The sequence below is a fragment of the Oncorhynchus gorbuscha genome, linkage group LG05, assembly GCF_021184085.1.
Source record: "Oncorhynchus gorbuscha isolate QuinsamMale2020 ecotype Even-year linkage group LG05, OgorEven_v1.0, whole genome shotgun sequence".
Lineage (NCBI taxonomy): Eukaryota > Metazoa > Chordata > Actinopteri > Salmoniformes > Salmonidae > Oncorhynchus > Oncorhynchus gorbuscha.
The window spans coordinates 58,949,347-58,968,724 of NC_060177.1; the positions used below are offsets into that span (position 1 = coordinate 58,949,347).

General features: G+C 47.4%; 1 protein-coding gene across 5 annotated transcripts in view; it reads left to right on the forward strand.

Moving 5' to 3' along the window:
* The window catches only part of LOC124036173 (ral guanine nucleotide dissociation stimulator-like), a 77,164-nt gene extending 62,105 nt beyond the window's left edge, over positions 1 to 15,059 (forward strand). For all 5 annotated transcript variants that reach the window (XM_046350395.1, XM_046350394.1, XM_046350393.1 and 2 more), the window contains 3 exons: positions 6,340 to 6,591; positions 6,792 to 6,906; positions 12,055 to 15,059. In XM_046350395.1, the coding sequence (XP_046206351.1) occupies positions 6,340 to 6,591; positions 6,792 to 6,906; positions 12,055 to 12,230 (543 nt within the window). In that variant the 3' untranslated portion in view covers positions 12,231 to 15,059. The remainder of the gene's footprint in view (positions 1 to 6,339; positions 6,592 to 6,791; positions 6,907 to 12,054) is intronic.
* The last annotated feature ends 4,319 nt before the right edge of the window (positions 15,060 to 19,378 follow it).

Below are 19,378 nucleotides of genomic sequence, written 5' to 3' on the forward strand. Positions count from 1 at the left end.
CTTTCACTTTTACACAAGGGGTTTCTTCTTTCTAACCCTTTCACTCTCACACGAGGGGGTTTCTTCTTTCTAACCCTTTCACTCTAACACGAGGAGGTTTCTTCTTTCTAACCCTTTCACTTTTACACGAGGGGGTTTCTTCTTTCTAACCCTTTCACTCTCACACGAGGGGGTTTCTTCTTTCTAACCCTTTCACTCTAACACGAGGAGGTTTCTTCTTTCTAACCCTTTCACTTTTACACGAGGGGTTTCTTCTTTCTAACCCTTTCACTCTCACACGAGGGGGTTTCTTCTTTCTAACCCTTTCACTTTTACACGGGGTTTCTTCTTTCTAACCCTTTCACTTTTACACGAGGGGGTTTCTTCTTTCTAACCCTTTCACTCTCACACGAGGGGGTTTCTTCTTTCTAACCCTTTCACTCTAACACGAGGAGGTTTCTTCTTTCTAACCCTTTCACTCTAACACGAGGAGGTTTCTTCTTTCTAACCCTTTCACTTTTACACGAGGGGGTTTCTTCTTTCTAACCCTTTCACTCTCACACGAGGGGGTTTCTTCTTTCTAACCCTCTCACTCTAACACGAGGGGTTTCTTCTTTCTAACCCTCTCACTCTAACACTAGGGGGTTTCTTCTTTCTAACCCTCTCACTCTAACATTAGGGGGTTTCTTCTTTCTAACCCTCTCACTCTAACATGAAGGGGTTTCTTCTTTCTAAACATCACACTCTAACACGAGGGGTTTCTTCTTTCTAACCCTTTCACTCTAACACTAGGGGGGTTTCTTCTTTCTAAACATCACACTCTAACACGAGGGGGTTTCTTCTTTCTAACCCTTTCACTCTAACACGAGGGGGTTTCTTCTTTCTAACCCTTTCACTTTTAAACGAGGGGGTTTCTTCTTTCTAACCCTTTCACTCTCACACGAGGGGGTTTCTTCTTTCTAACCCTTTCACTTTTAAACGAGGGGTTTCTTCTTTCTAACCCTTTCACTTTTACACGAGGGGTTTCTTCTTTCTAACCCTTTCACTTTTACACGAGGGGTTTCTTCTTTCTAACCCTTTCACTTTTACACGGGGTTTCTTCTTTCTAACCCTTTCACTTTTACACAAGGGGGTTTCTTCTTTCTAACCCTTTCACTCTCACACGAGGGGGGTTTCTTCTTTCTAACCCTTTCACTCTAACACGAGGAGGTTTCTTCTTTCTAACCCTTTCACTTTTACACGAGGGGGTTTCTTCTTTCTAACCCTTTCACTCTCACACGAGGGGGTTTCTTCTTTCTAACCCTTTCACTCTAACACGAGGAGGTTTCTTCTTTCTAACCCTTTCACTTTTACACGAGGGGTTTCTTCTTTCTAACCCTTTCACTCTCACACGAGGGGGTTTCTTCTTTCTAACCCTTTCACTTTTACACGGGGGTTTCTTCTTTCTAACCCTTTCACTTTTACACGAGGGGGTTTCTTCTTTCTAACCCTTTCACTCTCACACGAGGGGGTTTCTTCTTTCTAACCCTTTCACTCTAACACGAGGAGGTTTCTTCTTTCTAACCCTTTCACTCTAACACGAGGAGGTTTCTTCTTTCTAACCCTTTCACTTTTACACGAGGGGTTTCTTCTTTCTAACCCTTTCACTCTCACACGAGGGGGTTTCTTCTTTCTAACCCTCTCACTCTAACACGAGGGGGTTTCTTCTTTCTAACCCTCTCACTCTAACACTAGGGGGGTTTCTTCTTTCTAACCCTCTCACTCTAACATTAGGGGGGTTTCTTCTTTCTAACCCTCTCACTCTAACATGAAGGGGGTTTCTTCTTTCTAAACATCACACTCTAACACGAGGGGGTTTCTTCTTTCTAACCCTTTCACTCTAACACTAGGGGGGTTTCTTCTTTCTAAACATCACACTCTAACACGAGGGGTTTCTTCTTTCTAACCCTTTCACTCTAACACTAGGGGGGTTTCTTCTTTCTAACCCTCTCACTCTAACACTATGGGGGTTTCTTCTTTCTAACCCTTTCACTCTAACACTAGGGGGGTTTCTTCTTTCTAACCCTCTCACTCTAACACGAGGGGGTTTCTTCTTTCTAACCCTCTCACTCTAACATGAGAGGGTTTCTTCTTTCTAGGCCTCTCACTCTCACACTAGGGGGGTTTCTTCTTTCTAACCCTCACACGGGGGGGTTTCTTCTTTCTAACCCTTTCACTTTTACACGAGGGGGTTTCTTCTTTCTAACCCTTTCACTCTCACACGAGGGGGTTTCTTCTTTCTAACCCTTTCACTTTTAAACGAGGGGGTTTCTTCTTTCTAACCCTTTCACTTTTACACGAGGGGGTTTCTTCTTTCTAACCCTTTCACTTTTACACGAGGGGGTTTCTTCTTTCTAACCCTTTCACTTTTACACGGGGGTTTCTTCTTTCTAACCCTTTCACTTTTACACAAGGGGGTTTCTTCTTTCTAACCCTTTCACTCTCACACGAGGGGGGTTTCTTCTTTCTAACCCTTTCACTCTAACACGAGGAGGTTTCTTCTTTCTAACCCTTTCACTTTTACACGAGGGGGTTTCTTCTTTCTAACCCTTTCACTCTCACACGAGGGGGGTTTCTTCTTTCTAACCCTTTCACTCTAACACGAGGAGGTTTCTTCTTTCTAACCCTTTCACTTTTACACGAGGGGTTTCTTCTTTCTAACCCTTTCACTCTCACACGAGGGGGGTTTCTTCTTTCTAACCCTTTCACTTTTACACGGGGGTTTCTTCTTTCTAACCCTTTCACTTTTACACGAGGGGGTTTCTTCTTTCTAACCCTTTCACTCTCACACGAGGGGGGTTTCTTCTTTCTAACCCTTTCACTCTAACACGAGGAGGTTTCTTCTTTCTAACCCTTTCACTCTAACACGAGGAGGTTTCTTCTTTCTAACCCTTTCACTTTTACACGAGGGGTTTCTTCTTTCTAACCCTTTCACTCTCACACGAGGGGGGTTTCTTCTTTCTAACCCTCTCACTCTAACACGAGGGGGTTTCTTCTTTCTAACCCTCTCACTCTAACACTAGGGGGGTTTCTTCTTTCTAACCCTCTCACTCTAACATTAGGGGGGTTTCTTCTTTCTAACCCTCTCACTCTAACATGAAGGGGGTTTCTTCTTTCTAAACATCACACTCTAACACGAGGGGGTTTCTTCTTTCTAACCCTTTCACTCTAACACTAGGGGGGTTTCTTCTTTCTAACCCTCTCACTCTAACACTATGGGGGTTTCTTCTTTCTAACCCTTTCACTCTAACACTAGGGGGGTTTCTTCTTTCTAACCCTCTCACTCTAACACGAGGGGGTTTCTTCTTTCTAACCCTCTCACTCTAACATGAGAGGGTTTCTTCTTTCTAGGCCTCTCACTCTCACACTAGGGGGGTTTCTTCTTTCTAACCCTCACACGGGGGGGTTTCTTCTTTCTAACCCTTTCACTTTTACACGAGGGGGTTTCTTCTTTCTAACCCTTTCACTCTCACACGAGGGGGTTTCTTCTTTCTAACCCTTTCACTTTTAAACGAGGGGGTTTCTTCTTTCTAACCCTTTCACTTTTACACGAGGGGGTTTCTTCTTTCTAACCCTTTCACTTTTACACGAGGGGGTTTCTTCTTTCTAACCCTTTCACTTTTACACGGGGGTTTCTTCTTTCTAACCCTTTCACTTTTACACAAGGGGGTTTCTTCTTTCTAACCCTTTCACTCTCACACGAGGGGGGTTTCTTCTTTCTAACCCTTTCACTCTAACACGAGGAGGTTTCTTCTTTCTAACCCTTTCACTTTTACACGAGGGGTTTCTTCTTTCTAACCCTTTCACTCTCACACGAGGGGGGTTTCTTCTTTCTAACCCTTTCACTCTAACACGAGGAGGTTTCTTCTTTCTAACCCTTTCACTTTTACACGAGGGGGTTTCTTCTTTCTAACCCTTTCACTCTCACACGAGGGGGGTTTCTTCTTTCTAACCCTTTCACTTTTACACGGGGGTTTCTTCTTTCTAACCCTTTCACTTTTACACGAGGGGTTTCTTCTTTCTAACCCTTTCACTCTCACACGAGGGGGTTTCTTCTTTCTAACCCTTTCACTCTAACACGAGGAGGTTTCTTCTTTCTAACCCTTTCACTCTAACACGAGGAGGTTTCTTCTTTCTAACCCTTTCACTTTTACACGAGGGGGTTTCTTCTTTCTAACCCTTTCACTCTCACACGAGGGGGTTTCTTCTTTCTAACCCTCTCACTCTAACACGAGGGGTTTCTTCTTTCTAACCCTCTCACTCTAACACTAGGGGGTTTCTTCTTTCTAACCCTCTCACTCTAACACTAGGGGGTTTCTTCTTTCTAACCCTCTCACTCTAACATGAGGGGGTTTCTTCTTTCTAAACATCACACTCTAACACGAGGGGGTTTCTTCTTTCTAACCCTTTCACTCTAACACTAGGGGGTTTCTTCTTTCTAACCCTCTCACTCTAACACTATGGGGTTTCTTCTTTCTAACCCTTTCACTCTAACACTAGGGGGTTTCTTCTTTCTAACCCTCTCACTCTAACACGAGGGGTTTCTTCTTTCTAACCCTCTCACTCTAACATGAGAGGGTTTCTTCTTTCTAGGCCTCTCACTCTCACACTAGGGGGTTTCTTCTTTCTAACCCTCACACGGGGGTTTCTTCTTTCTAACCCTTTCACTTTTACACGAGGGGGTTTCTTCTTTCTAACCCTTTCACTCTCACACGAGGGGGTTTCTTCTTTCTAACCCTTTCACTTTTAAACGAGGGGGTTTCTTCTTTCTAACCCTTTCACTTTTACACGAGGGGGTTTCTTCTTTCTAACCCTTTCACTTTTACACGAGGGGTTTCTTCTTTCTAACCCTTTCACTTTTTTTACGGGGTTTCTTCTTTCTAACCCTTTCACTTTTACACAAGGGGGTTTCTTCTTTCTAACCCTTTCACTCTCACACGAGGGGGTTTCTTATTTCTAACCCTTTCACTCTAACACGAGGAGGTTTCTTCTTTCTAACCCTTTCACTTTTACACGAGGGGGTTTCTTCTTTCTAACCCTTTCACTCTCACACGAGGGGGGTTTCTTCTTTCTAACCCTTTCACTCTAACACGAGGAGGTTTCTTCTTTCTAACCCTTTCACTTTTACACGAGGGGGTTTCTTCTTTCTAACCCTTTCACTCTCACACGAGGGGGTTTCTTCTTTCTAACCCTTTCACTTTTACACGGGGTTTCTTCTTTCTAACCCTTTCACTTTTACACGAGGGGTTTCTTCTTTCTAACCCTTTCACTCTCACACGAGGGGGGTTTCTTCTTTCTAACCCTTTCACTCTAACACGAGGAGGTTTCTTCTTTCTAACCCTTTCACTCTAACACGAGGAGGTTTCTTCTTTCTAACCCTTTCACTTTTACACGAGGGGGTTTCTTCTTTCTAACCCTTTCACTCTCACACGAGGGGGGTTTCTTCTTTCTAACCCTCTCACTCTAACACGAGGGGGTTTCTTCTTTCTAACCCTCTCACTCTAACACGAGGGAGGTTTCTTCTTTCTAACACTCACACGAGGGGGTTTCTTCTTTCTAACCCTCTCACTCTAACATTAGGGGGGTTTCTTCTTTCTAACCCTCTCACTCTAACACTAGGGGGGTTTCTTCTTTCTAACCCTCTCACTCTAACACTAGGGGGGTTTCTTCTTTCTAACCCTCTCACTCTCACACTAGGGGGGTTTCTTCTTTCTAACCCTCTCACTCTCACACGAGGGGGGTTTCTTCTTTCTAACCCTCTCACTCTAACATTAGGGGGGGTTTCTTCTTTCTAACCCTTTCACTTTAAGACGAGGGGGTTTCTTCTTTCTAACCATCTCACTCTAACACTAGGGGGGTTTCTTCTTTCTAACCCTCTCACTCTAACATTAGGGGGGTTTCTTCTTTCTAACCCTCTCACTCTAACATGGAGGGGGTTTCTTCTTTCTAAAGCTCTCACTCTAACATTGGGGGGGTTTCTTCTTTCTTACTCTCTCACTCTAACATGAGGGGGTTTCTTCTTTCTAACACTCTCACACGAGGGGGTTTCTTCTTTCTAACCCTCTCACTCTAACACGAGGGGGTTTCTTCTTTCTAACCCTCTCACTCTAACACTAGGGGGTTTCTTCTTTTCTAACCTCCTCATTACCGTCTCATCACAGACATTACTTCTCAGCTTCTCACCCTCATTATCTTTATACTGACGACTCATACTTTCACATTTCACATTTTATTTGTTTATTGCAGCATGCCACTCTGCAACAGAAGCTTGTTCTGTGGACTGTAAATGGTTGTAATCAATCTCTCTCTCTTTTTCTCTAGTTTTGGGAGTCCACCTCCCTGTCATCTCTCGACACCTCAGGGATGGGTTCCGGTTCCAGCAGTGCTTCGTCCTCCTCGGTGTCCTCCTCCACTCCTCTCCCAGGCGCCTCCCACTCCCACAAGCGCTCAGTCTCAGCCGTATCCTGCTACTCCACCCTTTCCCTGCCCCGCTACAACCAGCAGGTGGATGACTGCTGCATCATCAGAGTCAGCCTGGAGGTGGACAACGGCAACATGTACAAGAGCATCCTGGTAAGACCAAGGAGGAGGAGCAGGAGAGAGTTATTTGATATTGATAGATTCATTTCTTGTGAAATGTTTTCCTTGTGGAAAATGTTAATTGTTAGCAGAGGGCGGTTGATTCAATTAACAATGTCTGAGCCAGAGAAGAGATTTCAGGCACATCAGTTTTATATGTCAACTAAAAATGTGTTCTTTATCTCCTGGTGCAGGTGACCAGTCAGGACAAGACGCCAGCAGTCATCAGGAAAGCCATGGTGAAACACAACCTGGAGCGAGAGAAAGCTGAGGACTATGAGCTGATGCAGAAAATCTCTGAAGAAAAAGGTAATATGATAATTTACCAAAGATATGTTAAAGGCCCAAAAACTTGATTTCCTGTGCTTTATATTTCCACAATATGAGGTTGGAATAATACTGTGAAATTATGAAAATGATAATAATGCCCATTTAGTGTAAGAGCTGGTTGGAGTTTTGGCCTGCCTGGTGACATCACCAGGGGGTAAATTAGTTAATGGACCAATAAAAAAGAGTTCCAAACTGCTCTGCCAATAACAGCTGGTTTACTGTTTTCCCCTCCCCACTCAGACCAAGCAGTTACAAGCATTTTGCTACACCCTGCAATAACATCTGCTAAACACGTGTATGTGACCAATAAAATTAGATTTGAACCCTCCCAGACAGTCCTAGCAAAATTCTTCCTTGAGAAATGTCTCTTTGCTAATAAGCTATTTTTGTTTCTCTTTGACCATTTTAATTGAAAACTAGGCAACCGATTTAGATTGCGATCTAGCGAGCAATGGCAATTATGTTAGCATATTTCTTACAGAGACTACCATTCTAAAACATGTTCTTGGGTTTAAAATAATCAATACTGAAACTTTCAGATGAAGTTTGTGAGTGAATGTTAAAGCAATTTTTCAACACCGGTTTGAAAAAACACTGAAGATTCATTGTCGTTGATCATGTGATGATGTTACTTTGAAAATAGTGCCACAGATAGAACAATGAGACAGATATTTCACTGGATGTATACATGTGGTAGTGATGGTAGTGAGAGGAACCCCGGTGGCCAGCAGTGTGATGATAGTGAGAGGAATCCCAGTGGCCGGCAGTGCGATGGTAGTGAGAGGAACCCCAGTGGCCAGCAGTGTGATAATAGTGAGAGGAATCCCAGTGGCCGGCAGTGCGATGGTAGTGAGAGGAACCCCAGTGGCCAGCAGTGTGATGATAGTGAGAGGAATCCCAGTGGCCGGCAGTGCGATGGTAGTGAGAGGAACCCCAGTGGCCAGCAGTGTGATGATAGTGAGAGGAATCCCAGTGGCCGGCAGTGTGATGATAGTGAGAGGAACCTCAGTGGCCAGCAGTGTGATGATAGTGAGAGGAATCCCAGTGGCCGGCAGTGTGATGGTAGTGAGAGGAACCCCAGTGGCCGGCAGTGCGACGGTAGTGAGAGGAATCCCAGTGGCCGGCAGTGCAACGATAGTGAGAGGAATCCCAGTGGCCGGCAGTGCGAAGGTAGTGAGAGGAACCCCAGTGGCCGGCAGTGCGACGATAGTGAGAGGAATCCCAGTGGCCGGCAGTGCGAAGGTAGTGAGAGGAACCCCAGTGGCCGGCAGTGCGATGGTAGTGAGAGGAACCCTAGTGTCCGGCAGTGCGATGGTAGTGAGAGGAACCCCAGTGGCCGGCAGTGTGATGGTAGTGAGAGGAATCCCAGCGGCCGGCAGTGTGATGGTAGTGAGAGGAACCCCAGCGGCCGGCAGTGTGATGGTAGTGAGAGGAACCCCAGCGGCCGGCAGTGCGATGGTAGTGAGAGGAACCCCAGTGGCCGGCAGTGAGATGGTAGTGAGAGGAATCCCAGTGGCCGGCAGTGTGATGGTAGTGAGAGGAATCCCAGTGGCCGGCAGTGAGATGGTAGTGAGAGGAATCCCAGTGGCCAGCAGTGTGATGGTAGTGAGAGGAATCCCAGTGGCCGGCAGTGAGATGGTAGTGAGAGGAATCCCAGTGGCCAGCAGTGTGATGGTAGTGAGAGGAATCCCAGTGGCCGGCAGTGTGATGGTAGTGAGAGGAACCCTGGTGGCCGGCAGTGGGATGATAGTGAGAGGAATCCCAGTGGCCGGAAGTGCGATGGTAGTGAGAGGAATCCCAGTGGCCGGCAGTGCAATGGTAGTGAGAGGAATCCCAGTGGCCGGCAGTGAGATGGTAGTGAGAGGAATCCCAGTGGCCGGCAGTGTGATGGTAGTGAGAGGAATCCCAGTGGCCGGCAGTGAGATGGTAGTGAGAGGAATCCCAGTGGCCGGCAGTGCAATGGTAGTGAGAGGAATCCCAGTGGCCGCCAGTGTGATGGTAGTGAGAGGAATCCCAGTGGCCGGCAGTGTGATGGTAGTGAGAGGAACCCCAGTGGCCGGCAGTGGGATGATAGTGAGAGGAATCCCAGTGGCCGGAAGTGCGATGGTAGTGAGAGGAATCCCAGTGGCCGGCAGTGTGACGATAGTGAGAGGAATCCCAGTGGCCGGAAGTGCGATGGTAGTGAGAGGAATCCCAGTGGCCGGCAGTGCGACGATAGTGAGAGGAATCCCAGTGGCCGGCAGTACGACGATAGTGAGAGGAATCCCAGTGGCTGGCAGTGCGATGGTAGTGAGAGGAATCCCAGTGGCCGGCAGTGAGACGGTAGTGAGAGGAATCCCAGTGGCCGGCAGTGTGATGGTAGTGAGAGGAATCCCAGTGGCCGGCAGTGAGATGGTAGTGAGAGGAATCCCAGTGGCCAGAAGTGTGATGGTAGTGAGAGGAATCCCAGTGGCCGGCAGTGTGATGGTAGTGAGAGGAACCCTGGTGGCCGGCAGTGGGATGATAGTGAGAGGAATCCCAGTGGCCGGAAGTGCGATGGTAGTGAGAGGAATCCCAGTGGCCGGCAGTGCGATGGTAGTGAGAGGAATCCCAGTGGCCGGCAGTGAGATGGTAGTGAGAGGAATCCCAGTGGCCGGCAGTGTGATGGTAGTGAGAGGAATCCCAGTGGCCGGCAGTGAGATGGTAGTGAGAGGAATCCCAGTGGCCAGCAGTGTGATGGTAGTGAGAGGAATCCCAGTGGCCGGCAGTGAGATGGTAGTGAGAGGAATCCCAGTGGCCAGCAGTGTGATGGTAGTGAGAGGAATCCCAGTGGCCGGCAGTGTGATGGTAGTGAGAGGAACCCTGGTGGCCGGCAGTGGGATGATAGTGAGAGGAATCCCAGTGGCCGGAAGTGCGATGGTAGTGAGAGGAATCCCAGTGGCCGGCAGTGCAATGGTAGTGAGAGGAATCCCAGTGGCCGGCAGTGAGATGGTAGTGAGAGGAATCCCAGTGGCCGGCAGTGTGATGGTAGTGAGAGGAATCCCAGTGGCCGGCAGTGAGATGGTAGTGAGAGGAATCCCAGTGGCCGGCAGTGTGATGGTAGTGAGAGTAATCCCAGTGGCCGGCAGTGAGATGGTAGTGAGAGGAATCCCAGTGGCCAGCAGTGTGATGGTAGTGAGAGGAATCCCAGTGGCCGGCAGTGTGATGGTAGTGAGAGGAACCCTAGTGGCCGGCAGTGAGATGGTAGTGAGAGGAATCCCAGTGGCCGGAAGTGCGATGGTAGTGAGAGGAATCCCAGTGGCCGGCAGTGTGACGATAGTGAGAGGAATCCCAGTGGCCGGAAGTGCAATGGTAGTGAGAGGAATCCCAGTGGCCGGCAGTGCGACGATAGTGAGAGGAATCCCAGTGGCCGGCAGTACGACGATAGTGAGAGGAATCCCAGTGGCCGGCAGTGCGATGGTAGTGAGAGGAATCCCAGTGGCCGGCAGTGAGATGGTAGTGAGAGGAATCCCAGTGGCCGGCAGTGTGATGGTAGTGAGAGGAATCCCAGTGGCCGGCAGTGAGATGGTAGTGAGAGGAATCCCAGTGGCCGGCAGTGTGATGGTAGTGAGAGGAATCCCAGTGGCCGGCAGTGTGATGGTAGTGAGAGGAACCCCAGTGGCCGGCAGTGGGATGATAGTGAGAGGAATCCCAGTGGCCGGAAGTGCGATGGTAGTGAGAGGAATCCCAGTGGCCGGCAGTGCGATGGTAGTGAGAGGAATCCCAGTGGCCGGCAGTGAGATGGTAGTGAGAGGAATCCCAGTGGCCGGCAGTGTGATGGTAGTGAGAGGAATCCCAGTGGCCGGCAGTGAGATGGTAGTGAGAGGAATCCCAGTGGCCAGCAGTGTGATGGTAGTGAGAGGAATCCCAGTGGCCGGCAGTGAGATGGTAGTGAGAGGAATCCCAGTGGCCAGCAGTGTGATGGTAGTGAGAGGAATCCCAGTGGCCGGCAGTGTGATGGTAGTGAGAGGAACCCTAGTGGCCGGCAGTGGGATGATAGTGAGAGGAATCCCAGTGGCCGGAAGTGCGATGGTAGTGAGAGGAATCCCAGTGGCCGGCAGTGCAATGGTAGTGAGAGGAATCCCAGTGGCCGGCAGTGAGATGGTAGTGAGAGGAATCCCAGTGGCCGGCAGTGTGATGGTAGTGAGAGGAATCCCAGTGGCCGGCAGTGAGATGGTAGTGAGAGGAATCCCAGTGGCCAGCAGTGTGATGGTAGTGAGAGGAATCCCAGTGGCCGGCAGTGAGATGGTAGTGAGAGGAATCCCAGTGGCCAGCAGTGTGATGGTAGTGAGAGGAATCCCAGTGGCCGGCAGTGTGATGGTAGTGAGAGGAACCCTAGTGGCCGGCAGTGGGATGATAGTGAGAGGAATCCCAGTGGCCGGAAGTGCGATGGTAGTGAGAGGAATCCCAGTGGCCGGCAGTGCGACGATAGTGAGAGGAATCCCAGTGGCCGGCAGTGTGATGGTAGTGAGAGGAATCCCAGTGGCCGGCAGTGCGACGATAGTGAGAGGAATCCCAGTGGCCGGCAGTGCGACGATAGTGAGAGGAATCCCAGTGGCCGGCAGTGTGATGGTAGTGAGAGGAATCCTAGTGGCCGGCAGTGAGATGGTAGTGAGAGGAACCCCAGTGGCCGGCAGTGGGAGAAGATGGAACGAGATGGATTTTGGACGACATTCTGCAAATTTTCTCATCGATTAAACATTTAATCTCAATGCAGTTTTCAATTCCCAAAACAAAAATACGTAACGAACAGAGTGGACTAAGTTTTGTAGACTTTACCCTTTGCCAAAGTTTTAAAAAATTGCGTTGTTTAGGAGTGCAAATGCGAATTGAGTTATTGCACACGCGCACTTCAAAGTAAGCGTTCCCTAACGGAAATATGCAAATGATATTGAGATAAAAATGGCTGCATTGGACCTTTCGTTTTCACCCATATAATACTTTTCATTATCAATCAAACAGATTGTCATTAATAGTATATCAATTTGTTGTACTTACCACCGACACTTATCTCCATCCATCTTGCATAGTGTCCTAATTTATGAATTACTTACCTGGAAAACAAATGTTTTTACTAACAGTATATACACCTCTCCTCTCACCCTACAGAGCTGCGGATCCCAGACAATGCCAACGTTTTCTATGCCATGAACTCTACCGCCAACTATAACTTCGTGCTGAAGAAACGTACCTCATCCAAGACAGGCCGGGCCAAGAGTGTAGCCAGCTCTACGCTGCCCCGCATGAAGCAGAAGGGCCTGAAAATTGCCAAAGGGATCTTCTGAGGGCGAGTGCCCCACCTCTCTGTCAGTCTTCTGGATTAAGGCCCTCTAAATCCACCTACACTAAAGTATCTGAGAACTATACTAGAGATGGAGCCTAGTGAAAAACAAGAACTGTCTGCATGTATCATAAACAGGCAGCAAAGCAGGAGAAGCAATTACCGGTATCAACACAATTGTGTCCAGACCAGGACTCTCCAGACAAGCCTGAAGAGACTGGTGTCTTCTTGGCTCAGGCCTTGATTATTGGGAGCTTAACAATGTGCTGTCCCTAACCCTCCGTGCCTGAGTTTGTGTCAATGGTGTTTACAGATATTTGGAATATCTGGTCATGTTAAATACTCTCTCTGACTCTGTGATGATAAGAGGGGTGTTAGTAAATATAGTAAAACAGGAGCACAAGGAACGTACAGAAAACTAAAGTGACCTGGTGTGATTAGATAGAGATGTGCTCCTTTGTAAGTTTGAAGAGTTTACTGCAGATGCTGCCATATTGAATATAGGTTCAAGTCTGTGCCCATTTCAGAGCAAACAAGGTGTGAATAGTGTACTCTCTACTTAGAGCAGCCAAGAGACACATCTTGTTATATTAAATTATAACCACTACAAGGAAGAAGGATGTAGCAATGGAGCTCAATATGCTCAAACAAAAAAACATTAGAAAGATTACAGAGAGTTAGGTGTAAAATAAGAGAAAAGCGTGATAGAGATACAGTATTATGGTATTTAAGAAATACCCAACTTCACAGCATAATATCAGCATTACTTTGCAATGGACCTTTATGTTTGACGATGTTCCCATTACAGTTAGGCTATTGCTTTAGTTGTTTTTGCCACCATTTCCTTTGCTATGGGGCTGCTGCTAAATATACATTTTCTCAAGGTCAATAATTCACCGTCATTTATTTTTGGGGGGTGAGGTCAGGCATGACTTTGGGACTTTCATACGACTGCATGGTATTGAGTATCACTGAGTGATTCAGGGGCTCAGAGGACAGCATCTCTATATGGAAAACTATCTCTGTATGGAAAACAACGGTTTACATCCCAGTACTGACAGTGGGATAGTGGTATCATGTATAATCTGTAACTGCCTGATGATTCCCCTTATGGCTGCCCAACCATGCAAGAGGAGTTAACAATCCTCGCCTCAAAAGAAAGCAGTGCATCAAACCCCAAACAGGCTTCTTCTTACTTACAAAGCAGACAAGAGTGAGATGAATGACACCAACTCTGAAATTATTACAAGCATGATAGTGGTCTTTTCATGTCATGGAATAGACAACCAAAAAGTTGTCATTTCACTGACATTACATGCCTTTATTGCTCAGTGCTGTATGCTGGTCCCAACCCCTTCAGTTGCTTTTTAAATGTGTGTCTTTTCCTTGATGACCATGGTAGGACCATAGAGATGAGTAATAGCAGCATGGTAGAGACAGCCCCGTGATGTTAAGTTCTTTTTGGGGGGACATACATAGCATACTGATCGGTTATCTCTTCTGGGCTGTGTCACTGAGGGTATTCAATTAACGCTCCGGACTTCCCCGGGTGAACTGGGTTAGCTTTAATTGCATTAGTTTTGTAACCGGGTTGCCTCCTAGGAGTGAGCCATGTACCCCGTTTTGGCCGATGGCGAAGTTGGCTCTAAACAAAAGTGACGTAGGTTAAGCACATGGTTTAATGACTAGGATTCTGTGTTTTCACATGCAGAAGTGATTGCTTTTGATTTTTAAAAAGGCTTTAACTGCCTTCACAATGAAAACTAATTTGAAGATTCAAACATATTTTATGGAAAAAGAGATGTATGTTTCTGAACGATTCAGGATGCTGCCTTGTTGACAACATGACCGAGCAGCACAAATTACAATTCGATTTGAGAAGGGTACTCCTCCCTCACCGCTTTGGCCCAGTCACGTCATGGGCCATAGCCTGGTGCACTTAATCGAACTCCCTCACTGTGATTTGCTCCCTTACACTGTGATTGGGTCTTTGCCGATTGCTCCGATTGGCTCTCTTCTATGCAGAGCACTGTGAACACACATTCTCTCTCTGTCTCTCTCTCTCCATTACGACACAATTAAATGGGGAAAACGCAACCCTGATGGAGAATAGATAGAGGTCCATGTGGTGGTAGAAAATATTTCAGGCCATGGAGAAAGGTGGCTGGTTTACCCCTTCCTATATGTACCAAAGAGATGAGTAGAGGGAGGGAGGGAGGGGTCTGTTACTCTCAAAATACAATGTTTGTTTCATTTCTCTATCACTTGCTTTTTCTCGGGGAGATTGCCATTTCTGAGTGTTATGTTCTGAACACTACAACAACAAGAAGCTCAGATACACTGTTCAAGCCTAGGTGGCAGTGCGGTTACTACTGGTTACCCTTGGAGAAACTGAACCACTTAGCAACAGGAACTCATTTGACTCTTGACATTTGAAATGGTTCAGTATGTTTTATGCTTTACCTAACTGTGTGTTTACTACCACTTGACTGATCACTGATTGTTTTGTGGTGTTATTCATTATTTACTGGAGTCTGCTTTGCTTTACCTGGAATGACTGGTCCTACTCTGCATATTACTTTGGCAGTATCTGTTGCCGTTGCCATTATCATAGAGTTAAAAACCTTTATATGTATTTGCAGTGTCTTGTCTCATGAAAATATTAAGATGTCATATGGAATTGTCTTTGTTTCTATATTTGTTGACCTGGCGTTATTTATTGGTTTGTACAGAGATTTTGCTATGCATTGTACATGATTTCCTCTTATGTAATTATAGATTCATATATATACTCATGTATATACAAATAAACACTTATGTTTACAAAAGTCAATACTCAATCATTTCAATCGTTGTTTTGGTGTTCAATCAGATGAGACGATGGCTACTTCCTTGGCAGATGTGATAGTAATGCTCACCCCTGGTATAAACAGATCAACAGTTTGATACCCTCATACACAATAAATTACAGCAATTGAAGAATATTCACAGGAAAACATCTATGATGAACATAGGCTACAGTATATTATCCCTGGGATTTCCCTACTCCATTGAAGTTGAATTTGCAATGATTCAGTTAAGGGTTAGGGGTTAAGGGTAGAGACGTCCCAAGGATCCGTATCCAGGGGCGACCCTGAGAGAGCGTTTGTTTGAAATTGAAAAGTGTTGCGGTAGCTTCTGATAAAGAATAACATGGGATCCCGAGGGGTTCGTGCTGATTGTACAAAGATTGTGACAGCCGGTTAAATGCCGTCCCTTGAGAAGGCAAGAACAAGATGTATGTCAGGAGAAGTGCAGTATTATCATAAGGAGACATATACTTGGAATACGGAGGAGGAATGCAGGGCAAAAGAGAGGCAGAGGAGGTCTAAGAGGGAGAGGGAGGAAGATGGTGAGCTTGAGTCGGTTAAAAAAATGGTAGAAAAAAGGGAGATGGTTTGTTGAAGAAGAATGGTAGAAACTGTAAGCAGAGTGAGCTGAAGACAGGAGGAGAAATGGAAGTGAATGAGGGCGAAGTATTGGAGGTGGCAGTTGTGGTGAAGTTCTCGGAGCCCGAGAACTGCACATTTTCCTGAGTTTTCCCCGCATTCCCAGCATAAGGCGCTTGTAGATTCAGGCGCAGCCGGGAACTTTATTGACAGATCACTTGCCCATAGTTTAGGGATCCCTATTGTTCCAGTGGATATGCCCTTCCCAGTTCACGCCCTAGATAGTCAACCATTAAGGTCAAGGCTAATTAGGGAGGCCACCGCTCCACTGGGCATGGTGACGCAGGAGGGTCACAAGGAGAGAATCAGTCTCTTCCTTATTGATTCTCCTGCATTTCCCGTGGTGCTGAGCTTACCCTGGTTGGCTTGTCATGACCCCACTATTTCGTGGCAACAGAGGGCTCTCACGGGGTGGTCACGAAAGTGCTTGGGTAGGTGTTTAGGGGTTTCCGTCGGTGCGACTACGGTGGAAAGTCCAGACCAGGTCTCCACCGTGCACATCCCCTCTGGATATGACGATTTGGCAATCGCCTTCTGTAAAAAGAAGGCAACTCAATTACCACCCCATCGACGGGGGGATTGTGCGATAAATCTCCTAGTAGACGCAGCACTTCCCAGGAGTCAAGTGTATCCCCTGTCGCAAGAGGAGACGGCGGCTATGGAAACATATGTCTCCGAATCCCTGGGGCAGGGGTACATTCAAATTCGGCCCTCCACTTCACCTGCCTCTTCAAGTTCAGTTTTTGCGAAGAAGAAGAATGGAGGTCTGCGCCCATGTATTGACTATAGAGGCATCAACCAGATCACGGTGAGGTACAGTTACCCACTACCTCTCATAGCCAGTGCGATTGAGTCAATGCACGGGGCGCACTTCTTCACAATATTGGATCTCAGGAGCACTTACAACCTGGTGCCGATCCGGGAGGGAGACGAGTGGAAGACTTTCAGTAACACCTCAGGGCACTATGAGTACCTCGTCATGCCATACGGGTTGATGAATGCTCCATCAGTCTTCCAGGCCTTTGTAGACAAGATTTTCATGGACCTGCACGGGCAGGGTGTAGTGGTGCGTATTGATGACATCCTGATATTCTCCGCTACACGCGCCGAGCATGTGTCCCTGGTGTGCAGGGTGCTTGGTCGACTGTTGGAGCATGACCTGTACATTAAGGATGATAAATGTCTGTTCTTCCAACAGTCCGTCTCCTTCCTAGGGTACCGCATTTGCACATCAGCGGCGGAGATGGAGAAAAAACAGCATTTCAGCCGTGCGTAATTGGCCGACTCCCACCACGGTAAAGGAAGTGTAGCGGTTTCAAGGGTTTGCCAACTAATACCAGAGGTTTATCTGGGGCTTTGGTCAGGTAGCAGCTCCCATTACCTCACTGCTGAAGGCGGGACTGGTGTGGTTGCAGTGGTCGGCTGAGGCGGACAAGTCCTGACAAGTTCTTCTAAGTCCTGTCATCTCATCCCTTTGCCCTTTGCCCTACGTCCCTACAGAGTGCAGAGGCCTTGTTTACCCACGTCTTCCGGCACTACGGGATGCGTGAGGATATAGTGTCTGCTCAGGGTCCCCAGTTTACGTCGAGGGTCTGGAGGGCGTTCATGGAACATCTGGGGGTCTCGGTTAGCCTTAACTCAGGTTTTCACCCCGAGAGTAATGGGCAGGCGGAGAGAGTTAACCAGGATGTGGGTAGGTATCTGAGGTCCTATTGCCAGGACCGGCCGGGGGAGTGGGCAGCGTCCGTGCCCTGGGCAGAGATGGCCCAGAACTCACTCCGCCACTCCTCCACTAACCTTTCTTCCGTCCAGTGTGTATTGGGGTATCAGCCGGTTCTGGCTCCTTGGCATCAGAGTCAGACCGAGGTTCCTGCGGTGGACGACTGGTTCCGGCGCGCGAAGGAAAAATGGGACGCCACCCATGTTCACCTTCAGCGCGCCGTGCTGCACCACAAAGTTGGCGCAGACCGTCACCACAGTGAGGCCCCGGTCTGGCTCTCGACCCGAAACCTGCCGCTCCGCATGCCCTGACGGAAGCTGGGTCCGTGGTTTATGGGGCCATTTAAAGTCCTGAGGAGAGTAAACAAGGTTTGTTACAGGTTACAGCTTCCCCCTGATTACAGCATTAACCTCTCTTTCCATGTGTCTCTCCTCAGGCCAGGTGGGGGAGGTTACTCCACCCCCTCTGGACATCGAGGGGCACCGGCATACTCCGTTCGTTCCATACTGGAATCGAGACGTCGGGCCAGGGACCTTCAGTACCTCGTGGACTGGGAGGGGTATGGTCCGGAGGAGAGATGCTGGGTTCCGGTGGAGGATGTGTTGGATCCTTCAATGCTGTGAGAGTTCCACCGCCTCCATCCGGATCGCCCTGCGCCCGAGGCTGGTGTCGACGCGCAGCTGGAGCCGCGCTTCAAGAGGTGGGGTACTGTCACGACTTCGGCCAAAGTTGATGCCGCTCCTTGTTCGTGTGGTTTTCGGCGGTCGACATCACCGGTCTTCTAGCCATCGACGATCCATTTGTCATTTTCCATTTGTTTTTTCTCGTTTTTCCACACACCTGGTTTTCATTTCCCAATTACTGGTCATGTATTTAACCCTCTGTTTCCCCCATGTCTTTGTGTGTGATTATTATTTGTTCAGGTCGGTATGATCCAGCTGGTTTGTACCGGGTGCTGTTTATCACCCATGTTTTGTGGCAACAGTTCTTTTTGCACTTTGTAAATGGTTTACTTTGTTCTGTCGAGTAAAGTGCGTTGTTTCACTCATCTCTGCTCATCTCTGCTCTACTGCGCCTGACTTTCTACACCAGCTACACCCACCAGCCTGACAATAAGCCTAGGTAAAAGGCAATTATCTTACTTGTCTATTATTATAATGTTACATGCCTCATGCTTAACAATTATTTTACCATTTTGTCCAAGACAACATTTCTTTCCCCTTTCATTTAATGGCGTGACCCCATTGGACATTATGTCACACTGAATGACAATACACAACAGGCAGTCAAATTTTACTGTTTTAACATAGTGACACTTTCGGAAGTTTCTTACCACTGTAAAAATGCTTCTAAACATCAGTTCTGAAGATCATTAATGGATCATCATGAAATAATTTGAAGTGTACTTATTGCAATTACAGGGACTCGAAAGTCCTGCATAGTTACTTTTCATCACTTCCTCCCGAAATCGGGAGTGGATCATTTGCTTGCCTGCTGCCTTCCTTGGATGTGGTAGCCATTTCTCAGGCTCCCTCTCCTGAATCGAACCCTGATTCCTTGTTTCCAGTGGTAACCATGGTAGGCACAGAAACTACCATAAAAAGTTGATAGGTCAGACATTCGAATGAGACTACAGGGCCACCAAAAGCGTCCAGGGCACCCGACAGCACTCCGTATGGGTTTTGGGTCTGATAAATGCACCTGTCCCCAAAGATCAGAACTTGTTTGCATATCTTAGCACTAGAATTGCCAGTAATCCAAGTAACATTGGAGTGATAAATGGAACAATAACTGATTTAATGAACCATTCACCGTTTCAATGTACCGGCCATGTGTAATTGCTTAATCTTTGGGACAAGAATATCAACCACGTAGGGGGGTCTCCAAAAGAGGCACGGCTGATGGGGGCCCTCCCAGGGTGGATCACGTATGCCAAACTGGTAG